The sequence below is a fragment of the Cavia porcellus genome, unplaced genomic scaffold (genome assembly GCF_034190915.1).
Source record: "Cavia porcellus strain 051 isolate PalLab524CR breed Dunkin Hartley unplaced genomic scaffold, mCavPor4.1 scaffold_9, whole genome shotgun sequence".
NCBI classification, from domain to species: domain Eukaryota; kingdom Metazoa; phylum Chordata; class Mammalia; order Rodentia; family Caviidae; genus Cavia; species Cavia porcellus.
Window position 1 is genome coordinate 5,765,195 of NW_026947492.1, and position 17,437 is coordinate 5,782,631.

The 17,437-nt window shown below is 51.3% G+C and overlaps 1 protein-coding gene across 1 annotated transcript; it reads left to right on the forward strand.

Moving 5' to 3' along the window:
• The first annotated feature begins 4,246 nt into the window (after nucleotides 1-4,246).
• Nucleotides 4,247-14,664, forward strand: Ankk1 (ankyrin repeat and kinase domain containing 1). Its single transcript, XM_013155380.2, has 8 exons — nucleotides 4,247-4,499; nucleotides 8,135-8,429; nucleotides 9,503-9,654; nucleotides 9,913-9,962; nucleotides 10,563-10,718; nucleotides 11,242-11,363; nucleotides 11,730-11,766; nucleotides 12,656-14,664. Exons 1-8 carry the CDS (start codon nucleotides 4,315-4,317, stop codon nucleotides 13,957-13,959), a joined length of 2,301 nt encoding a protein of 766 aa, XP_013010834.1. The 5' UTR covers nucleotides 4,247-4,314; the 3' UTR covers nucleotides 13,960-14,664.
• The last annotated feature ends 2,773 nt before the right edge of the window (nucleotides 14,665-17,437 follow it).

Genomic DNA, 17,437 nt, shown 5'->3' on the forward strand with positions numbered 1-17,437 from the left:
GACCTCAGTTTCACATGCAGTCCTTTGTGTGTGTGCGTGCATGCATATTTCATTCGGTACACTTCTAACACATGTGTAAACTCATGTGACAGCTCTAGAGTCAAGATCCAGAGCAGTTTAATCACAAGCATCCCTGACCCTATTCTTTATGGCTGCATCCACCTTCTCCCACCTCCGACAACCACTAATCTGTTCTCCATTATAAGAATTTACTTAAATTTTGCCATTTAAGAAAGTGAAAGAGTCGGGCAGTGTGTAACCTTTTAATCCTTCAGTCATTGTGATTCCTTAGAAATTCATCTAAGTTGTTGAGCGTTGCTAGTGACTGAAAGTGTTCTATTTTATATATATATTTGTTCGTTTAACCATTCCCATGGAAAAGGTCATATCTGGGCTGTCTTCCGATTTTTAGCTATCACAAACAGAGCTGTGATTCACGAGCAGATTTTGGGGTGAGTTTTCATTTCTCTGGGACAGTGTCCAAGAGTGCAGATGCTGGGTAGCCTGGGAGGCTTTTATCAGAAACTGCCCGATTGTTTTGGAAGGTGATAGCACCATTGTTTATTCTCGCATTGTGACTTTTATTTCTATGCTTCACCATTCCAATACATGTGTAGTGATACCTCACTGTGGCTAAAATTTTATTGCTTCATGGTTAATGATGATGAATATCTTCTCACATGATTATTCGCTGTCTGTATATCTTCAGTGAAATGTATTTGTGTCTTTTCTGCATTTTTAATTGGATATTTTTGTGGTGCTTTTTTTTGGTTGTTTTGCTTATTCCTTATCATTACATTTGAAAATCTATTTGTATGCCCTAGAAACTAGCACTTTGTCAAACACATTGCTTGCAAATATTTTACCCTTGCCTGTGGATTATCTTTTTTATCATCTTCACAGGGTCTTTCACAAAGTGAATCTTTTTAATTTCAATGAAGTTAAGTATATCAAATTTTCATTTCATAGATAATGTTTGTAGTTTTCAGCCTAAGAGCTTTGGTGTCACCCTGAGTCAATAATAATTATCAACTAGAGTTTTATATTTAAACACATGATACATTTGGAATTAATTTTGTGTAAGCTGGTTCATTTCTTGCTTATGGGTATTCACTCAGTTGGCTTTTTAAAGTTTATGAACCTTACGGCAACCTTTTGGAATGGGCATTACCATTGTTATCCTATTTCCATAGATGGAGAAACCCAGAAAGATCTAGAAATGTGGTCAAGGTCCTAAAACTGGCAAGTAGAGAAAACCCAGGGGCTGAATGCAAGCCTTCGAACTCTTGTGCCCTGACACTTGGCCTCTGTCTCTGCTGCCCCGTTCAGTTCCTCTCTCTCTGGAGTCGCCCTTCCTGGGCAGCCTCTCCAGTTTCCTGCACACATTCCTTTGTCTTGACCAAGCTCACCCTCACCTCAGCACCCAGGCCGCCAGAGCTGGAGCCTGCTAGAGCCTGTCCGAGCCTGTCCAAGTGCTCTCCGTGACATGTCAGCAGGTGGGGCGCGGGGCAGAGTGGGGGATTTCCCTGTATGTAAATAGCTTGTCATTCTGGTTTGGAGAAAGGCTGGCGTGGAGTTGCAGCATGACCCAGTGTAGTGCAGAAACTTTTAACCAGCTCACTGGTCTGGGAGTGGCAGGCTGAAAATTTTAGGTTCTGGATCCTTGTCCACTGCTTGTGAATCACAGCTCTGTTTGTGATAGCTAAAAATCGGAAGACAGTCCAGATATGACCTTTCCCACGGGAATGGTTAAACAAACAAATATATATATAAAATAGAACACTTTCAGTCACTAGCAACGCTCAACAACTTAGATGAATTTCTAAGGAATCACAATGACTGCAGGATTAAAAGATTACACACTGCCCGACTCTTTCACTTTCTTAAATGGCAAAATTTAAGTAAATTCTTATAATGGAGAACAGATTAGTGGTTGTCAGAGGTGGGAGGAGGAGGTGGATGCAGCCATAAAGCATAGGGTCAGGGATGCTTGTGATTAAACTGCTCTGGATCTTGACTCTGGGGCCTGTCACATGAGTTTACACATGTGTTAGAAGCACACACATGAAAGAAACTTCAGTAACTGTGACAGTTTCCTCGTAAAGCCACTGGCACTTCTGGATTCTTGTCCACTGCAGGTGTAGCGGGCCAAGGGGACCCCTGAGCAGTCCAAGGTCACGCATCCTTACTACCTCATCCAGGAGCCCAAGATGATCCTGCTAGTGCCAGAGATACAGCCCTGGGTGAGACTTTCTTGGAGTCAAGTCACCAGGCCAGGCTACATGTCCATCTATGCATAGGAGGCAAGAGGCTTTGCCTTGACCGCTTACTCTTCCTAATGGTAATGGACTCATCACCTTCCGAGCCTCTCCGCCTCATCAGGGCCTGAGAAGTTTGCTCCAGGGCCAGGATTTTACTGTGTCCTGCCTTGCGCCAGTCAAAGCAAGCTTGGCACCGCCCTCTGACACTGTGCGGAGGGTATATGTCCACCCTCTTCCAAGCAGCATTGTTCTTTCCCCTTCCTTTCTCCAATACCCTTAAAAAGGCTGCCCCTTCGTCCTTGTCCCCTGCCCAGCCCACACCTGCAGGAGCTAAGAGACTTAGGTTAGACTGTCACCTACCATAGACTAGCTATGCAGCAGTGATACGGATTTGAACACAAAGCATCTATAAAATACATGTAGTAGACAAAGCAGCCAGCTACCACCTAGGAACACCTTGCTCAGTTTAGAGCGGCCATCAACGGTACCCGTGACAAGTCTCTCGGGCACAAGCTTCCTTCCTCTATCTGCTTGCCATAACTCTCTCTAGAGGTGGTGTTTAAGGTGTTCAGGGAAGAACAACGCTTCATCCTCCACTAGCAGTCTCTGCTCCCCTGTGATGCTTCTGGTCTGGTGGGTTTATGGCATGTCTGAGTGGCTCTGCAGGTTTGGACCAAAAGTCAGGCATTTTCCCCTGTGGCAGGCGGGCACTTTCAGTTTGAACTTGGTCATTCTGGAGGTTCCCTGTAGACTTCTGCCCACCTGCCTGGCCATAGGTGAGAGATAGCTAGCTAGTCCTGCCCTGTGCTGCTGTGGTTCCCCAGGAAGCGCCTGTTTATGGGCAGCAGCTTACTCCATGGCCCCGGGAGCTCTGTCTGCTGGAACATTTCTAATTGTCCCTGCTCGGGGATGAGAGGAGAGAGGGCAGTCCAAGGCCAAGGACCTACCCTGCAGCCTGAGGAGCTTTCTTCCCCCTTTACCTGCATCCCCAATCACAAAACTAGGTACTGCACAGAGTAGGAGCCAGGAAAGAGGAAGGCAGTCCGGAGAAAAGCGTCCTAGCCGCCCCAGTGTGCTCTCACAGCCAGCCACTCTGGGACACCTGTCCTCCAGCTGCGCCCTGGCTACCTCGTCTACCAGCGTGGCTTTGTAACTGACCAGGAGACAAATTTGACTCTACTGCAGCATTTTTTATCCCTCTGCCTCAAGTCTTTGCTCTGAGCTCTTGGGCCAGATTTCTGAGCATCCCAACCCTACTCTGGGGTCCTCCCAGGTGGGATCACCCCCACTTCTCAGAGATGTTACCCTGGTGACGCTCCAGTTGTTCCATGAACCTCCTCTCTGGCCACAGATCATTCCTGGGAACAGGGCCATGGGTTCCACTGCCCTCATGGGCACACAGGTGCTGATTCCTCAATGGCTGGGCTGACAACTTGGCCAAGAAGGGGACATCCCTGCAGACAGGAGTCCAATTGTCAAGCTCTCTGTTCCCGCTGACCCCCTCCTTGGTCACCTTTAACACATGAGACTGGCTAACAAACAAAAGTAAAAACAAAAGAAAGCACTGGACAATCTGACCAGACCATCTTCAGTGTAATCTCCTGAACCCTATACTCGCTGGGGGCACTCCACAAGAAACCCCAGAACCTCCTGTAAATACATAGTGCTGCAGGAAGATAAGAAATCAACTTTCACAGGGCACTGGGTCTAAATAAAAAGGAGTCAGCTTCTTAAGCTGCACTTCTGTTTCCAAGTGTGGGCTGCCCCTGTGGTCCAGCACTGTCCCCACTCGGGAAGGGAGCTGGGGGAAAATCAAAAACCTAGAGGAGGAAGGACAGGGCACTTCTAGGGGACACACTTCTCTTCCAGCCCCGCCTGCCAGCCTTGCTGGAGGTTTGCCCTGCCTTTACAGGCAGGATCAGTTCCTCCTGGGTTGAAAGAGGGAGGGACCTGGCTCACCTCCTGGGACCTGAGGAGCAGGAAGCCAGGCTGCTGGCTGGCAGACACGCAGGAGTGCCCGGCCAGCCGAGGTGCCAGCGCAGACCCTGGCCCCATGGCTGCTGGGTCCATGGAGCAGCGGCTGGGCAGCCTCACCATCTTCACCCAGGAGGACTTCGAGGACGATTGGCGGCAAATAGCCAGTGGTGGCTTCAGTCGAGTGTTCCAGGCGAGGCACAGGCGCTGGAGGACTCAGTATGCCATCAAGTGCTCCCCCTCCCCACAGCAGGATGATACCAGGTATCTGTGGCCCGTCCTCCTCCCAGGGGAAAAACTGAGGTTGGCAAGATTTGACCCGAAGAGTTCTGCGTGAGTGCAGGCTGAGTGTTTATAAATTCTACCCCACAGCCTGGGTTTCCTGGGCACCGCTGTCTTCCTCTGTACCAGAAACACACCAGGCATACAGTGCCTGTTTGTGGGACCACGGAGGTCAAAGAGGCTGCTGTCTGCAAGTCCTCTCAAGCTTGTCCTTCTTCCTTCCTCTTACGGGTGATGACTGCTCTTGGCCACTCCCTGCTGCCCTTCCTCTAACCCCAAACTCTCATGTCATAACATAAAAAGAGTGTCACCTGCAGAGAGCCACCTGTCTTGCAGGGCTGTCTGGGCTGGACCCTGTCCTGCTTGCAGGCTGGGATGCCTTGGACAGGGGAGACTGCCCATCCTGCTGGCCTGGGAGCAGGTTCAGGCCATCTGCGAGCTCTCACATAGGTCTCACTGGAAAGTCAAGTCCAGAGTTCTATATTCTGTGTACTTTTGCAGTTCCTGGTTCTCACTGTGTGCACTGTAGCTACATTATGATAAATAAAAACATTGTCTATAGTCCTTATGACTACTTGACATTTCTTGATTAAAATACCTAAGGAGAGTCAACTACTCTAATCCCTCAAGAACAGATTTAGTCTAAAAACATTCATCTGTGGGTCACGTGTACATGAAGGAATTGGGGTAGGGTTGCTGTTTTATATAGACTTGTTTGGGAATATTACTAATTAGGCACCATTTGAGTAGATCTTCGAAGCAAATGAAGGAGCAAGCCATGGGTAGGGTGTTCTAAATAGAGGAAGCAACCAATGCAAACATCCTGGGGTGGAAAGAGGCTGGAGATCAGGACCAGATAGCAAGAGGCTCATGTCACAGCTGCAGATTGGGAGAGAGGGACAAAGTCAGATGGCTGCACTTGGGGGATTGGATAAATGGATGGCTTCCTCAGCCATCATAAGAACTTTTATTGTGGACAAGATACCTTATTGGAAGCTCCTAAGAAAGGCAGTAACAGGCTACTATTCACCTTTCAAAATGTCACCTGCCTGCAGGGTTGATGTTAGATTGTAAGAGGGAGAACAGAGAGGCCAATTAAGACTGGGGCCAAGATGCCAACAGAGAAATGAAAATCACAGCAACCCCAAGATTCCGCCTTACCCCAGTAACAACAGCTGTCACCAAGGACTCAACACGCAGCAGCTGCTGGTGAGGTTGTGGGGAAAGAACCCTTGTAACGTTGGGGGGAATGGAGACTCGTCCAACTGCCGGAGAAACCAGTATAGAGATTCCTGAAACACCTAAAAGTACAATTCCATTCGATCCAACGGTACCTCTTTCTGATATCTTTGCAAAAGGATTAGAGACATCGCAGTACAGTGATACATGCAGACCCACGTTTATAGCAACTAAACCCTGGAAGCGGCCTGTATGCTGGTCAGCAGAAAAATGGATGGAGAAAATGAGGTGTGTGGAGACACACAGGGTCCTACTTCACCATAGAGAGGAATTTGAGTAAGAAAATGTTTGGGCCCGAGACCATAATGCAAAGTGAAATAAATCAGACACAGCAGGTTAAATATGGCATAGTTTCTCTAACATGAGAAGCCTAAAATATAAATAATTTACAGAGTAAAATAAAAGAAGAAGCAAAGAGGTAACCTCTGTGGAGATAGGAAGAGGGTGGGCGAGGGGGTAAAAATGGCCAAGATGCAATGTGCGTGTGATTTAACTCCCCACGATGAGGGTCATTACTATGTACTAGAAACATACACTGAAAGAAGAGCTGGCCAAGACTCGGACAGGCAGGAGTGGTGAAAGTTGGTCATTTTTAATGCTGTGTTTTAAAGGTAGGGGTAGCAGAACTGGTCCAGGGTCTGACTGTGGGACTGTGGGACACCTAAGCGTTTGTCTAAGGCTGGAGGGGATAAAGAAGGCTGAGAGAAGGGCGGGTGTTACGGAGGATGCAAGGGTTAGCTGTGCACCCATTGAGATCTGAGCATCCAATTAGAGGTGTCAAGACTGAGTAGAGAAAGTACAGAGCAGGAAAGAGGAGAGGAGAGCACCTAAGACCTAGCCAGCCCAATGGCCAAGTTTTCTGACCCTACAAAGGAATCAAAGAGGAAGTAACCAGAGCCACGGGGAGAAGCGCAGGAGAATGCTGGCGATGGCTCAGCTAGGAGAGCTCAGAAAAGAAGGGCGAGAGATCCAAACTCTCAGCCGACGGCCTGAAACTGGTCAGAGACCCTAGGAACAGGTGTTGGGGGAAGCATGGACACCAGAAACCCAGCAGAAGAGGGCAGCGGGGCTGAGGACACACAGACAGCCGCAGCCCTCTCAAGGAGCCTGGTTCAGGATGGGAGCTGTGCAAGACAGTTCCTGCTATTCCCATTCGACAGCTCAGAAGTTGGGAGGGTTCACTTGCCCAGCTCATGCAAAGAATAAGTGGTGAACCTGGGATTTGAAGGCAGGATGACGAGCCTCAGAGCCCACGCTTTTTCTGTGGCATGCCAGATGTTTTTCTAGTTTCTGTGAGTCCAGAATCAGAGCCGGAGGGGAGCTCTCTGGGATGGCAGAGAACCAAGAGCAAGAACAGGAGAAATCAAGGGAGCCGAGCTGTCCAAGTGCCGGAGGGTAGGAGGCTTTCCGTGGAGGGCAGCTCTCCAGCGTGCTTCCCGGGATGCTCTGTGGGCCCCGCTGCAGGGCGTCACACGTTTGCTGATGTGGTTCTTTAACAAGTGCTACTTCTCCTTCAGCCTGCTCCCCACAATTCCAGTCTGTAACGATTTGGGCATTTACTGTTCGGTGGGCACATGCGGTAAAATGAGCGAGAGACTTTGCAAATGCTTGTTTAGCAGGCTTTCTGCTGAGTCTTGACTTCTGTTCACTTCGACAAAGATGCATTGTGTGGTGCCCGGCAGTGTGCCGTGGGGAGTACAAAGAGGGATGATTACAGTTCACCCACCAAACAGGATGCTGTGCAGTCATTAAAGACGGTGCACCAGGAGAATGACAATGGGAAAATGCACAGGTCCGCGAGCTTGTGATCAAAAGAGAGGGGGACAGAAAGGACTGAAAGGGAGGGAGAGGGGACAGAGATACCTTGAAAATGTGTCATAAAGCAATATACCGCGATGTTACCATTGCCAGCTCTGCAGTTAGATTACTGGTGCTTTAATTTTCTTTTTACAGCTCTCCGAGTTCCCTAGGTTTTCTGCAGCATATATGCATTGCTTTCATAATCAAAATGGCAATAGATATTTCAAAACGATAGCACAAGGCATATCAGCCCTGTAGGGGCTGGAAATCTTCTGGAGGGGATAAACGTACTAACCAGCAGCTAGAACAAGTGGCAGGCTGTGCTGCATGCTTCTGGTAACCAGCTCTGCAGAGTGCACTGGCTGCTGAGCCTTATGTCCCGTCTTGTCGCTGGTGGGCATCTGAGCTTTGCTCTGCCTGTGAAGCTTCCCTTCTTGTTCCTCCTCCACTACCTTGCACGGTCCTGATGTTTCTCTTGGACCCCTCAGTGTGGCATCATGCTTACTCTGGCATGCTATTGGTTGCTCTAGTAATTTACGGGTTACCCTCTTCCATGTGTTGCTCCCCACTCTTCTTAGCTCGGATGTGAATAGCCTCATTGAAGAAGCAGCCAAAATGGAAAAGATCAAGTTTCAGCACATCGTGTCTATCTACGGGGTGTGCAAAGAACCCCTGGGCATTGTCATGGAGTTCATGACCGGGGGCTCCCTGGAGAAGATGTTACCCAGCCACAGCCTCAGCTGGAACCTGAAGTTCCGCATCATCCATGAGACCAGCTTGGCCATGAATTTCCTCCACAGCATTAAGCCTCCTCTGCTCCACCTGGACCTCAAGCCAGGCAACATCTTGCTGGACAACAATATGCATGTCAAGGTGAGGGCCCCCTCGATCTCCTTGTCCCCTTGAAAGCTAGACTGGACTCTAATCCAAGTGAGCAAGATTATCTGCAGCTAGCCTCTCTGGAGTTTTAAGCAATTCTCTTCTTGGACAAATACTGAAGGACAGGGCTTTACCTAAGGCAGAGAAGGATGGATTCAGAGCAAAATGTGGGCATGACCCAGGCTGAGTTACCAGCAGTAATACTCTCTAGGCCTCAGTTTCTTGTTTCTAAAATGAGTAGAATGTTTCACATCCCCTCACTTCCTGCTTGCAGTGGGGTTGTATATACACGGATAATCCCTAAGAAAGGTCGTAATAACCACTTTTTTCTAGTTCCTAAAATACAGCGGGCTCTCTTCTCCTCTGGAATGTTTGCGCGTTCTGTTCCCCTACTCCTCTTTTCTTATCTAGCAGACGCCTGATCACCTTTCAGCTCCGAGCTGAAATACCACTCTTCAGGGAAGTTCTCCCCTGTCCGCCCCAGCAGGGCGCTGTTCTGAACCCTTACTGCATCTCTGCTTCTTTATACTGCTAACCCCAGGTGCGAGTGCATGATCATTTGTGAAACTCTTTCATTAACATGAGTAACCCCTATCTGAATACCCCAGCCAGGATATGGGACTCTATCTTTATGGTTGTCAATGAACAGCAAATTGTTGAATGAGCAAAGTGGGGATAAACGTTCATGACACAAGTGTTTCAGGGCCTGCACAGGGAGATGATAGGAGCTCATGGAACATGGCAGCTGTACCCATAGTCCCTCTGGGTAATGGCAGCTCCTGCCAACTGTATGTCATGTGCTATACTCTACGTGCTGTCTGTATGCTGCCTAATTTAATGCCCACATACCCCTGAGGAACGTACCCATTTTATTTCATTTTTATAGATGAGGGAACTGAGGTTCTGAAGGTAAATAACTTGCCCAAGACCAAGCAGGTAGTTAGTGGTTCAAGTGGGAGACAGTGGAATGGGAAAACTCTATGATAAACTGGAGGGATGAGAGAAAACACCTGGTTTCTGGAGGCAAGACTGTTGCAAGCCACTCCTGGCACCTGACTTTCTACCAGATTTCAGACTTTGGCCTGTCCAAGTGGATGGAGCAATCAACCCGGATGCAGTACATTGAGAGGTCGGCTCTGCGGGGTACCCTCAGCTACATCCCCCCTGAGGTGTTCCTGGAGAGTAACAAGACCCCAAGGCCCAGCTACGATGTGTACAGGTGAGAGGGCAGCTGGGCCGTCTGTCACCTACCCAGGAGGCAGAGTGTCGTCATCACCCTGCCCGGTCCTGAGGCCAGTCACAGAGCAGCACAGGGATGAGGTCTGGCCCCTCCTTGCTCACAGAGAAAAGGGAGAGATGGGGGGAACTCTGGCTGGAGAGGGTTTGCTGGGCTTGAGGGGCCTAAAGGGGGTCCCCTGGCTAGGGGAATCATGGGAGAATTCTGACAGTCTCTGAGGATTGTGTTCCGCCTCTGCAGCTTTGGGATTGTCATCTGGGAGCTCCTCACTCAGAAGAAACCGTACTCAGGTAGCAAATGGCGGGAGCCGAGCCTGGGGTAGGGGCAACACTCTCTGATGGGGTCCTGGAAGGCACTGTGGGAGGCGGAGGTTCCTGAGGGCACAGTGTTGGGAATTGTAGGCTTCAGGGATTTGCCCCTCACCCTGTTTCTTCACACCCCTTGTTTCTAGAGCTCATATAAGAGTAAAGGGGACAGCAAAAGCCAGCCTAGACATTGCGTGTGGCTGTAACACCCTGTCCCCCAAATGTTCTTCCCTGTATCTCACCAGCCTGCCAGCTAATGGCAAGTAAAGAGATTGGCAGGAAACTGAACCACTGGCAGCCAACCTTTAACCAGGCCTGTTGTCTGCCTGCTGACTTTGAACAGCAAAAGCCTGCGATGTGCGGTCATGTTCACTCTTGGGCTCAGATGGGGCTGGAGCTGGATCAGAAACTCACCTGCTCAAAGCAGAGGCTCAAGTGGGCACAGAAACTAGCTGTTTACTCACCAATAATTTAGAGCGCCCCCTACTGTGTGTACACCTGTTTGGACTCTCAGCCCTCACAGTCCTACCCAGCCGCTGGGCCTCTGCCTCCCAGCACTGGCTCAACCTGAGCCTTCTCTCCCAGGACTCAACATGATGACCATCATCATCCGAGTAGCAGCAGGCCTGCGGCCCTCCCTGCAGCCTGTCTCCGATGAGTGGCCAGGCGAGGCCCAGCAGATGGTGGCCCTGATGAAGCGCTGCTGGGACCAGGACCCCAAGAAGAGGCCGTGCTTTCTAGGTGTCCTTCCAGGCTTTGCTGGCCAGGGAGTGGATGGGGCCAGGAAGGGGGACAGTTGGGCTCCAAGCCCACTCCTTAGAGCTATGCAGACCCAACTGAAGCACAGGGGCTTGAAGAGATTTTTGCAGCAGAATCTGCCTCCTGGAGCTGGGAGAATGGCATTGGAATTAGGGGAGCTGAGGTCAGGGTCCTGATCTGTGTGTGTTTGGGTGGTGCCTATGAGAGGTGGAGGGACAGTCAGGGTATCTTGTCCTTTAGTCACTCAAAAAGTACACACAGGTGTGAGCATCTTAGAGCTCACCTGGCCCTTCCCCTTTGTCCTATGGAAAGGACTCTGATCCTCAGAGTGTCAGTGACTTGCCAAATGTGTTCTGACTAAGGCAGAACTGGGACTCAGTGTCCTTCTGGCTCCTTCTGTGCTTCTGTGACCATGTACGAGTCTGGAAATAGGTTTTGGGGAGGCAAAGCGAGTGTTAGGGCATCTGAAATCTAAAATCCTTTCTCTCTGTCTCCTGTGGAGCAGACATCACAGTCGAGACAGACATGCTGCTGTCCTTGCTCCAGAGTCCTGTGGCAGACCCTGAGGTGGAGGCCCTGGCCAGGAAGGTGTCCTGTAAACCATCTCTACGCCACCGGGCCCAGCAGGTGGGTGCAGCCTCAGCTCACGCTGTGTGAGGGAGGCCTCGGCTCTCCTAAGCTGTCACACTGTGGGTGTCAGCATTGTCCTTCTCCCCTCCTGTCCCTGCTCTGGCATGGGAACCAGTCAGAGGTTAGGAGGGGCTCCTAAATGAACCCACAGATCCACCCTGCAGCCACACGGCCCCAAGAGAAGCCCAGGCCTTGGACCACCTTGGACTGGCACGTCTCCTCTGCTCGTGCTTCCCTCTGAGCACAGCTGGGAGAGCAATGGTATAGGAGAGCCTCCAGGTTGGGGAGGGACGTGTGTCCCAAGGGGTGACAGGGAACTCTGCCTTGCTAATGTACCTGTTTCTACTGATTTTGCCTTCCCAGGTCAGCGAGGAAGCCAACCAGGAGCTCACAGACAGCGGTAAGCCCAGAGTGCTGCTATGGGACCAGAGCTCTCACAGGAAAGATCCAACCATACCTTTCCCCATGCTCCCTCCTCCTCTCCAGGCCTGTCTCATGTCCAAGGCTCTGGGGCCCTTTCCTAGCACCCAGAAAAGTGGTCCAGAAACACACATGCACTGAGGGGCTTGATTCTATGCAAGACCTGGCTCCTCCATTCTGACCCAGGAGGTGGAACTCTGGTTCTTAACACAGCAGCACATTTGAATTACTTGGGAAATTAAAAACAGAACAAAACAAACAAAAATGGATGGGTGCCTGGGACCCACCCGAGACAAATCAAATCAGAAGCTGTGGGAGTTGGGCCTGGGACACGATCACCCTCCTAATTTTTAATTCTGATACACCACTGGGCAGAGTAGAGGGAAACAAGGCCTGAAGACCCAGGGGGAGTTTAGATCATAGAGTTCCAGCCGCAAATGTGCTTCAGGTTTGCGTGGATTTACTGCTCTCTGGCCCTCTCCTGGAAGTTCTTAGCTACCAGCTTAGTCTTCACACTAGTGTGATGAGATGCACAGCATTGGTCTCCCCTTTACCCAGCCCCAAGTGGAGGCTTAAAGAGGCAGAGAACTGTTTGAGGTCAAGGCTGCTACAGGGGGAGTAAAGCCGTGGACCTGGGCCTCACGAGCCCAGTTGTTTCCACCACATCTGTGCAGGAAGACCCCCAGGCTCAGGGACAGTGATGCCAGAACCCCTGCAATGATGGTAATGATTGAGGAGACCCCCAATACCAGGCAAGGCCTTGCTCCCACCCCTCTAGTCTCTGCCCCTGGCCGAGGCCAGGAGGTGGCCACGATGACCTCTGGACAGCTCGTAAGTCTCTTTCTCCTATGCCTTCTTCTTCCCAGCAGATTCGGGAGACTGTCTGAAGCGGGCTTTGCAGCTCTCTGACAGTGAGAGCTTGGTCCCCAGCGACGAAGAGCTGCGCATTTACCAGAACAAAGTCACACCCCTGCACTTCCTGGTGGCTCAGGGCAGTGTGGAGCAAGTGAGGCTGCTGCTGGCCCACGAGTTTGATGTGGACTGCCAGACAGCCTCCGGCTACACACCTCTGCTCATCGCTGCCCAGGACCAGCAGGCTGAGATCTGCGCTCTGCTCCTGACCCACGGTGCTGATGCCAACCTGGTGGACGAGGACGACTGGGCCCCACTGCACTTTGCAGCTCAGAATGGGGATGACCGCACTGCCCGCCTGCTCCTGGACCACGGGGCCCTTGTGAATGCCCAGGAGCATGAAGGCTGGACCCCCCTTCACTTGGCTGCACAGAACAACTTTGAGAATGTGGCACGGCTTCTGGTGTCCCGTCACGCTGATCCTAACCTGCGTGAAGCTGAGGGTAAGACCCCGCTCCATGTGGCTGCCTATTTTGGCCACGTCAGCCTGGTCAAGCTGCTGACCAGCCAAGGAGCTGAGCTGGATGCTCAGCAGAAAAACCTGAGGACACCACTGCACCTGGCAGTGGAGCGAGGCAAAGTGCGGGCCATCCAGTACCTGCTGAAGAGCGGAGCGTCCCCAGATACCCTGGACCAGAGTGGTTATAGCCCACTGCACACTGCCACTGCCCGGGGCAAGTATCTCATCTGCAAGATGCTGCTCAGATATGGGGCCAGCCTGGAGCTGCCCACTCAGCAGGGCTGGACGTCCCTGCACCTAGCAACCTACAAGGGCCACTTGGAGATCATACACCTGCTGGCTGAGAGCCATGCAGATGTGGGTGCCCTTGGAAGTATGCAGTGGACCCCTCTACACCTGGCTGCCCACCATGGGGCTGAGACTGTGTTGTTGGCACTGCTGCGGTGTGGGGCTCGCCCCAATGTTGTTGAGCAGTCGGGCTGGACACCCCTCCACCTGGCGGTCCAGAGGGGCACCTTCTTGAGTGTCATCAACCTTTTGGACCATGGCGCAGATGTGCACATCTGTAACAAGGTGGGCTGGACACCTGCCCATCTGGCTGCTCTCAAGGGGGACACGGCCATCCTCAAAGTGCTGGTCAGGGCTGGTGCCCAGCTGGACATCCAGGATGAAGTGGGCTGCACACCACTGCAGCTGGCCCTCCGGACCCGAAAGCAGAGCATCGTGGCCTTCCTAGAGGGCAAGGAGCCCTCACTGGCCATTCTGGGTAGTGTTGAGCCAGGAGCCCAGACAGAAGTTTAGGCTCCACCTTGCTTGGAAGAGGAGGGGTTGGTGGCGTTGAAACTTGGTTTCGGAGAGGACTCTGTCTCTCCTGCTCTTTTGACCTTGAGAGGAAATAGGAACCTGCGTCTCAGGTGATAGAGGGAAGGGGAGATGTACCACTGAGGCTGTAGCTTAGAGATGGGCCCTGGCTGCTTCCAGCCCTCCTCCAAGTCACCTCCAACAGACCCCTGGCTTCTCCCTACTTTACATGGACTCAAGTCACCTAGCTGAGCTCTCTTTCCAGTTACAAGATTCCTGCCCTCTGAATACATGGGGGTCTTTGCATCCTAGGAAGCCTCTCTGAAGACAAAGGTAGGTTTAAGGATGGGAAATGAGCTCTTGCTAGCTCGCATCTTTGTTGCTGGCCCTCCTCTCAGACTAAGGCAGGACAGATGGACTCAAACACTTTGCCCAGGGGGCTAGAGCTCAGAGTACAGTGCAACTTCCTGCTTCCTGCCTAAAGCCTTAGCCAGCCCATCACCACAGTGACCACATCTTCCCAGTGGCTCTGCTTTGGCTCCCATGTGGTCTCTCGGGGGTGAAGAATGGACGCTCCTAACTGTAGATGAATGGTCCTGTGTGGACGCCAGCTTCCTGGTTCCTGGCCCCACACCCCCTAATTTCTTTGTGCCCAGAAATGTGTCCAGTTTCAAATCCTGGAGTCAATAAACCTGTGGATCTGAACCTTTGCATTAGAAATAGATTAACTGTGGGTCTGGGTATATATAGGGACCAGTAGAGTGTGTGTGTGTGTGTGTGTGTGTGTGTGTGTGTGTGTGTGTGTAAGACAGAGAGAGACAGAGAGACAGATACAGGTAGTCTTGTGGTGAAATACTGTGTTGCTTACATTGTTCTGTTCTGATCTGCTTTGTTATGTTCTTGTTTGTGTTAATCTCTTTAAAATAAAAAAAATTAAAAAACAAAAGAGAGACAGAGACAGAGAGAGATCTGGCACATTGCATGTATGTGCATTACATACTTTGTGAGCCTACATAGGAGGAAGGCTGAGGGGACCTGTGCATGTGTGTAATACACGCATGTGTGTGTAACACATGTGTGAGTTTGTGTCAGGAGGAGGCAGGTGCAGCTGAGGTGTTGAGTTGGTGGGCATGGGTTGTCTGGCTTTGGTATGGAGCTGGCTGGGCACTCACTTCTCCTTGGCATCCAAACAGAGCTGGCTCGCCCACAAGCACAGCCTGGCCACTTGTGAGCTGGCTGGAGGCAGTCACAGCAAGGCTGGTGCAGCCCGTGCCGACTCTGCGTGTGGTGAGGGCCCCGGTCCAGCAGCCCTTGAGAAGGCACGGGGCAGGCAGGGCCAGGGTCTTAGCTGCTCCTCTTCCTCCCACACCGCACTGCAGGAGAGGCCCGCCAGCTCAAGCATGTTTTATAACTCTCAGGGAAGGGGACTTCGTGCCTCAGCTCCCAACCATTCTCAAGCCCTGACAGGCACCCCTTTGCATGGCCATGTGGTCAGCGTTCTGGTATTGGAAGAAGCGGGAGAGAAAGACAGCTCCTTGTGCAGCACGTGAGTCCCTGTGAGCAGTGCTGTGCTCTGTGGCCCCAGCGTGTTGGGCGCTGAACACCTCACACCTCGCTGGAGCCTAAAGCTGCTCAGAGAAGCTGGACCTGGAAGCTGCCCTGGGCTGGGCTGTGTCTTCTGGGAGCAGTTGTGAGTGGAGCCTGCACATGAGACTGTCCTGGTGAGGGGCTTTTATTTTACTTTTTTTACTTTACTTTTTCGTACTGGGAACTGAACCCAGGGATTTTGCACTGAGCTATGTTCTTAGCCCTTCAGAGTCTTGCTAAATCCCTAAATTGCCCAGGTCAAACTAAAATTTTCAGCTCTGCCTCAGCGTTTTGGAATGCTAGGATTACTGGCTTATACACCACACCCAGTTTTGAGGGGCTTTTAAAATATACCCAAACCTGGCCCTCCCTTCAACCAGTTAAACCAGAAAATCCTGGTTAGAATCCTGGGCTGAACAAGATGCGCAATTCCCAGGTGATTGTAAAGAACAGCAGGGCTGAGAGCCTCCAGCAGGCAGCACTGTAGGCTTCCCACTGTGGCCTTCCCCGGAGGAACCTTGGAGTTGTTGCTTGCCCACCCCCACCCCCCCCCCCCAGGGTAGGGAAGCCTTGGTGGTTGAGCAGGGACTCCTGAGGACTAGGGGACACTTAGCAGACATCTCAGTTCTCCTACTTCACCTGCCCCAATCTCTCGGCTCTTCCCAAGACTAAACCTTAAGCAAACCTCATAGTTAAAAACACCTCTGCGATGCTGACTGTCCAGAAAAAGCAGAGCGGAAGGAAGACAGGCGAGGGATACACGAGGCTGTTTGCATCTTCCTGCAGCCTGAGTCTGGCTCCTGCCCCAAGCCTAGGATTCTAGAGAAGTCAGAGGACAGGATTGGGGTTAGATAGTCACGGCCAGCGGATGAGTGGAAATGGCAAGGACAGAGCAACCAGGAAGGGTAATGTTTGGTTTATCTTGTTGGAAAAAGTTGGGGGAAGGATTTTGAAGAAAGGCTTTAGAAAAGGTAGTTGATTTTTGGGCATCCGTTGTCCCGTGTAGATAGGGACAGGACTGTCCCGGGGAATGACAGTTCTGAGTCTAGGCTGGGGTCCTCAGGTCCTGCTTCCCTTAGCCACTTTCTCCAAGTAGTAGCAGAAGTGATGGTATCAAGCCAGCCCTGGCAAGGAGGTGCCCTCATTGCCTGTGAGCACCCCATCTCTCGACTCACCCTAGCCAGACACACACTGCATCTGCCTTGAGTCCCATCTCAACACCACTGGCTGCTACAGGTGCGCAATTGTATGTTAGTGAGGCCCTTGAAATTCTTGAGAAGAGAGTCTCTGGCGGACTTTGCAGTCCTGTTTGGGGAGCCTGAGAACGGGGTACCACAAACTGAGTGTGCCAATTTCTTACTGGATCTCTCTCCTTAGAGGTGTTACGGAATCCTTAAACTCCAAATGTCCCAGCCTGAGTGCCCCTTTCCCTCCCACAAGCCTGCTCATTGCTTTCCTGTAAGCTGAAAGTGCTCGTGCTTGGGGTCATTCTGGACCAGTGATCTCCAAAAGGACTTTAATCCGTGTGACCTCGTATATCCCACTGTATACTTGTGGCACTGAGCACTCAAATGTGGTGAGTGAACCTGGGGAATCAAATTTTTAAAATCAATAAATTTAAGTAGCCACACGTGGACAGTGGAGAAGGCATCTGTAACTTTCTCTCTCCTGCAGCACTTTCCAAACCAAGTGGGCTTTATCAGAAAGAGCCTCCAGGAAGACGTGAATGTTGAAGAGCGTAACATGGGTGGGGCAGAGGAAGAGGAAAGTCCAGGATGGCTGGAAGTGAGGAGGGCCAACAGCTGGATACGGGGTAGAGAAGCAGCCGTTTGTGGGTACGGCCAGTCCTGTTTAGAGTGGGTGGGTTTTCAGTGGGGGCCCTGGTGCCCAC